This window comes from Oncorhynchus clarkii, chromosome 21, assembly GCF_045791955.1.
Source record: "Oncorhynchus clarkii lewisi isolate Uvic-CL-2024 chromosome 21, UVic_Ocla_1.0, whole genome shotgun sequence".
NCBI lineage: Eukaryota > Metazoa > Chordata > Actinopteri > Salmoniformes > Salmonidae > Oncorhynchus > Oncorhynchus clarkii.
The window spans coordinates 21,953,305-21,959,304 of record NC_092167.1 but is presented as its reverse complement, the minus strand read 5'-3'; the positions used below and the strand labels follow the sequence as shown (position 1 = coordinate 21,959,304).

Below are 6,000 nucleotides of genomic sequence, written 5' to 3'. Positions count from 1 at the left end.
GGCCTTTCTAAGGAGTTTTTCCTAGCCACCGTGCTTCTACACCTGCATTGCTTGCCGTTTGGGGATTTAGGCTGGGTTTCTGTACAGCACTTTATGACATCAGCTGATGTAAGAAGGGCTTTATAAATACATTTGATTGATTGATTGAGTAGATCTGCGTTGATGAGAGAGAAGACCCAGTAGGCTGTAACACGCGCACACACACACACACACACAGAGATGTAAGGTTGTTTACCTAAAGGAATTCAATGGAATCTAATTTCCATCAGATTGCGGGACTGATGGATGGATGGAATTGAATGGTGGAGAGGATCTGAAGAAGAAGTAGGTAAAGTATACTCACGTGCCGTCTTCATTGCTGCGATAGAAGACGAGGAATGGGTCTGACTTGCCGAAGAAATCTTTCTTGTCCAGTTTATTCCCACAGAACTGCATCATCACTGACTCCTACAATAACAGAGAGAGACGTTGAGACTGATGAAACTGACAGCACAGCTCACAGCTCAGTATTCACAGCAGATACTGGTGAGAGACTTCGGATAGTAGATGCAGACATTAATGCTGATCAGTCAACAGTAACATTACAGGACACAGCTCAGGGCAACTCTACTCAGCATCAAGGTGAGAGTAATATCCTAGGATAGTAAATCCATAACAATATAATTTAATGTATATGCCATGGCAAAGTGTTTATTGATTGATGTTGTCCTTATGATGTACAGTGCCTTGCAAAAGTATTCATCCCCCTTGGCATTTTTCCTGTTTTGTTGCATTACAACCTGTAATTTAAATGGATTTTTATTTGGATTTAAAGTAATGGACACACACAAAATAGTTTAAATTGGTGAAGTGAAATGGAAAAAGTAACTTGTTTCAAAAACAATGCATATGTATTCACCCCCTTTGCTATGAAGCCCCTATACAAGATCTAGTGCAACCAATTACCTTCAGAAGTCACATAATTAGTAAATAAAGTCCACCTGCATACAATCTAAGTGTCACATGATCTGTCACATGATCTCAGTATATATACACCTTTGAAAGGCCCCAGAGTCTGCAACACCACTAAGCAAGGGGCACCACCAAGCAAGCGGCACGGAGCTCTCCAAATAGGTCAAGGACAAAGTTGTGGAGAAGTACAGATCAGGGTTGGGTTATAAAAAAATATCTGAAACTTTGAACATCCCACAGAGCACCATTAAATCCATTATTAAAAAATGGAAAGAATATTTCACCACAACAAACCTGCCAAGAGAGGGCCGCCCACCAAAAATCCCAGAACAGGCAAGGTGGGCATTAATCAGAGATGCAATAAAGAGACCAAAGATAACCCTGAAGGAGCTGCAAACCTCCACAGTGGAGATTGGAGTATCTGTCCATAGGACCACTTTAAGCTGTACACTCCACGGAGCTGGGCTTTAAGGAAGAGTAGCCAGAAAAAAGCCACTGCTTAAAGAAAACAATCAGTAAACAAAAAGGTATGTGGGAGACTCCCCAAACATATGGAAGAAGGTACTCTGGACAGATGAGACTAAAATTGGGCTTTTTGGCCATCAAGGAAAATGCTATTTCTGGCACAAACCCAACACCTCTCATCCTCTCATACCATCCCAATTCTGACCAGTTTCCCAGTCCCTGCCGATGAAAAACATCGCCACAGCATGATGCTGCCACCACCATGCTTCACTGTGGGGATGTTTTTCCATCGGCAGGGACTGGGAAACTGGTCAGAATTGAAGGAATGATGGATTGCACTAAATACAGGGAAATTCTTGAGGAGAAACCTGTTTCAGTCTTCCAGAGATGTGAGACTGGGACGGAGGTTCACCTTCCCGCAGGACAATGACCCTAAGCATACTGCTCAAGCAACATTCAAATGGTTTAAGGGGAAACATTTAAATGTCTTGGAATGGCCTAGTCGAAGCCCAGACCTCAATCCAACTGAGAATATGTGGTATGACTTAAACATTGCTGTACACCATCGGACCCGATCCAAATTGAAGGAGCTAGAGCAGTTTTACCTTGAAGAATGGGCAAAAATCCCAGTGGCTAGATGTGCCAAACTTATAGAGACATACCCCAAGAGACTTGCAGCTGTAATTGCTACAAAAGGTGGCTCTACAAAGTATTGACTAAGGAGGGGGGTGGTGAATAGTTATGCACACTCAAGTTCTGTTTTTTTGTCTAATTTCTTGTTTGCTTCACAAGTAAAAATATTTAACATCTTCAAAGTGGTAGGCATGTTGTGTAAATCAAATGATACGAACCCCCCCCCCCAAAAAAATCAATTTTAATTCCAGGTTGTAAGGCAACAAAATAGGAAAAATGCCAAGGGGGGGAGTGAATACTTTTTGGAATGGGATGCAGCCCAAAACTCCCTTTCCCTCCATATCCCCTGCCATCACTACTCACCCTGCAGTTTCCCATCTCTTCTGCCTTAACAATGATGTTTCCACACTTCTTTCCGGGAATGCCCCTGTTGAAGACAAAACAGAGACGCCATTCATTGATAAACTAATGGACTATATGGTCAGTATGGTCTAACGGAAAAGCATAACGGTGATGTCTGTGCAGGTTTCTGTCATAACAAGCCTCACCCATCATGCCATGGAAAACGTGAGCACTTGAGGGAGTATTCCCAAAACACCTCTAAAGCCAGAGAATACAAGTTGAGCTTTGAGAGAGAGAGAGAGAGAGCGGGGGAGAAAGAGTGTGTGTGTGTGTGTACCTTCCCCTACGCCTTTCCTGACCCGGCACTGTTTATCCAGGATTCCATCCAACACACTACACCCAACACACCCAACTTACACAGGCCCCTTTCACAACGCATCCACCATCCCTCCAAGCAGTGGTGTCCAAGTCATGTCAGAGGACAAAATAAGCTTTCAAATGGAACCCATAAGGCATGGTAAGAAACCACAGTGATATTCGTTGTCTGATCTTCTGAGAAATAGAGTCATCTTCAAAATACTGATGACTAGCGCCGTCATAGCACTAGCCAGGCCCACCTTGCAGAAATGTACTCAGGCAGTCATTTAGGCAGCATGAAATTGGGGTCTAGGACCCCAGCCTAAGAGTAATACAAGTCCCCTTTACTTAGACAGCAAGACTGAATGAGACAGCTGATAGACCTATCTAAAGGACATGGATCCGGATGTTTTTTTTTGTATCAGTGCTTTACATTGGGAAGAACATCTATCTATTTTTAACCCAAAAACCAATAGCCTACCTCTTCTGAAGGATGGGAGTAAAATTGCAAAAGAAGAAAATGAAAAGTTTTCTCTCTCTCCCCTCCCTCTCTGACAATTCCCCTAGGTCATTTGTACTGTCCAGTGTTCCCTTCCCTTCCCTCCACCATGAAATCGACCCATTCTCCTCATTGTAATTATGTAAGAAAGAAAAAAAATACACTTTAGGACTATGTTCCATTTTGCCCGTGTACCAAATCGACTGTTGATTAATCCCTAAACCCTCTGTCTTTTACGATGGGGGAAATTACTCCAATTGGAGTGGACCAGGGCCTGTATTCACAAAGAGTCTCAGAGTAGGAGTGCTGATCTAGGATCCGGCCCCCCCTGATTAATCGCATGGTCTGTTCGGAGATGAGTCCATGTCCGAGCATTCGCAAACGGTGTTTGCAAAATTGATGTCACTTGTAATAACTAGGCCTATCACTTTGTGTAGCCAGTAGCGATGCTAATGATAACTGTCTTGTGGGAAATGGAAAGGCTTTCCCCAAAACCTTCTCAACCATGTAAATGTTAACTGAAAAGTAGGCCTACATGGCAGAATTATGTCATGCTTTGTATCAATCGGGTGGGCATTTGTATTGCAAACTCTGCTACAGAAACATCGCTAGCAAAACACGTTCCTCTCTAGCTAAGTGCGCAACACAAAAAGCTAAACTGTGTTGAATTTATTTGAGATGCCAAAAATGGTCTTTTGATAACATTTTTTTCATTGACATGGACTCAGAACCAACCATTTGGTTGTTTCTCTGTAAAAAATAGTAATTGTGCGATGAAAAACTGAACTTCACACGTGAGTATTTTCACACTGATCCTAGATCAGCACCCCTAGGACTACTCTGATACGCTTTATGAATGCAGGCCCAGCCACTGTTACAGAGAAGCTTGATTGTGAATGTTCGATTTAGTTCTAATCTTGGAATGCCAAAATAAATGAAATTTAAAACTGTAGCAGTTGATTCCACAAGCATAGAGTGAAAAGCCACGTAAGGAAATCCTGCTGTAGACGAGTTAATAACAGGATTACACACAAATAGGATTCAGACAGGGTTTCACAAGTATTCCACAAGTCTTCTCATCCAGTAATAGACAACTATGGATTTTGATTGTCACTTACAAATTCCAGTCAGTCACTCTCTCTTGCTCTGTCTCTCTTTCCCAGTGTGTGTGTGTGCTTGTTATGCATATGTGTAGTGCCTCAAAGTAGCTAGCTCTAAAAGTGTGTGTGCCGCTGAACGCAGCAGAAGAGGGGTGCACTGTAACCCTCAGGCACAGCCACTCACTCTAAATAGGATAGAGCCATTTCTGACCAAATCTGCCTCCCAAATGGTAGCCTATTCCCTTTAGGGTACACTACTTTTCACCAGGGCCCATATGGGTCTGGTCAAAAGTAGTGCACAATTTAAGGAATAGGGTGGCATTTGGGACACACCTAAGCTGATTGCTGCCTAACCAGATCAGCACAATTCAGATCGGCTGCCATATTACAACCCCCATGAACAACACTGAACGTCAGCTGAACTGCCTATGCTTCTTACAATAGGAGTGGTTGAATGAAAAAAAACCAGAAAGAAACCCTTTATTCTTTTCGGTCTCCCTGTCTTTCTTGCCTTGGTGCCAACACACGCATGTGCACGCAAGCAAGCAGACCAGAGCTGCACCAGAAGACACACACTGCCGTCTTTGTGTGGGTGACTGTGAATGGGTACTGATGAGGGGCCACACAGTAGGCTAAACAAAGTTCCGTCCCATCCATCACAGCCAATTCAGTGGGTCTGTCAGACAATAAATCAAACAAGTAAACAAGACCAGGGCCATCGGAGGACTCACACACATAGAGCTCCTCCTGGGTTGGTTGGCAAGGCCTACACTACCAACAGGTCTTTGTGGGTGGCAGGGATAGGGCCAATTATATTTAATAATGGGGGTATGAATGGCGGGGGGCATAGGTCTAGCGCAGGTAAAGCAAGAATGCAGTCCACAGAAGACAGGTTTCATGAAATGGGGTATCAGCCAATTCAACAATGAAGAGTGTACACACATATTAGTGTCGTAGCTCTTAATGTGGGACTTTAACTGTAAGAAATCACCTATCCAGCCTATTGTGCATACTGACATTCATATTGCAATGTACATCCTTACTTTTGGATCTGGGTCCATGAAAAAGAGTATCACCCTACTCAGTGACACCCAAAGAACACAACTGTGAAGAGTTGTCAGTATCGTAGACTCTTATTGCAGGACTTTGGTGAGCTAATGTGACTGTCAGTCAACCTACTGTGCGTATTGACATTCATATTGCAATATACAGCCTTACCTATGGATCTTGGGTCATCAGCCTATTCAGTGATACCCACAGAACACAACTGAGACATGTCAAAATGCTGATTTATTGAATTCTCCATGTGGTCTATATTAAAGGACACTTTTTAATATAACATGCTTTGAATATTCAATAGTTAAAGAGTTAACAGGTAAAGTCCCACAATAAGAGCAACAACTCTAGTATTTGTGTAAACTCCTCACAGTTGTGTTCTGTGGGTGTCACCGAGTAGGTTGATACACCTTTTCATGGACCCAAGACCAATGTTTTTTTCCCATCCCTGAGCAAATTTCACGTCTGCTAAGAGCAAACTTTAGTTGTGAAAATTCTGCGAAACTTCCGGGCGCGCGTTTACTGAGGCTGTACCTGCTTTAAGTTAGTTTAAACAGTGGTTAAGTGGAATACTGTGGCTATACCAAAGTGGCCTAC

At 43.0% G+C, this 6,000-nt stretch overlaps 1 protein-coding gene across 2 annotated transcripts in view; it reads right to left on the bottom strand.

The window, feature by feature from the left end:
• Positions 1–6,000, bottom strand: part of LOC139378762 (copine-8) — a 109,512-nt gene that overhangs the window by 33,701 nt on the left and 69,811 nt on the right. For both annotated transcript variants that reach the window (XM_071121239.1, XM_071121240.1), the window contains exons 7-8: positions 2,413–2,476; positions 344–447 (exon numbers count right to left, since the gene is read on the bottom strand). In XM_071121239.1, coding sequence (XP_070977340.1) covers positions 344–447; positions 2,413–2,476 — 168 coding nt within the window. The remainder of the gene's footprint in view (positions 1–343; positions 448–2,412; positions 2,477–6,000) is intronic.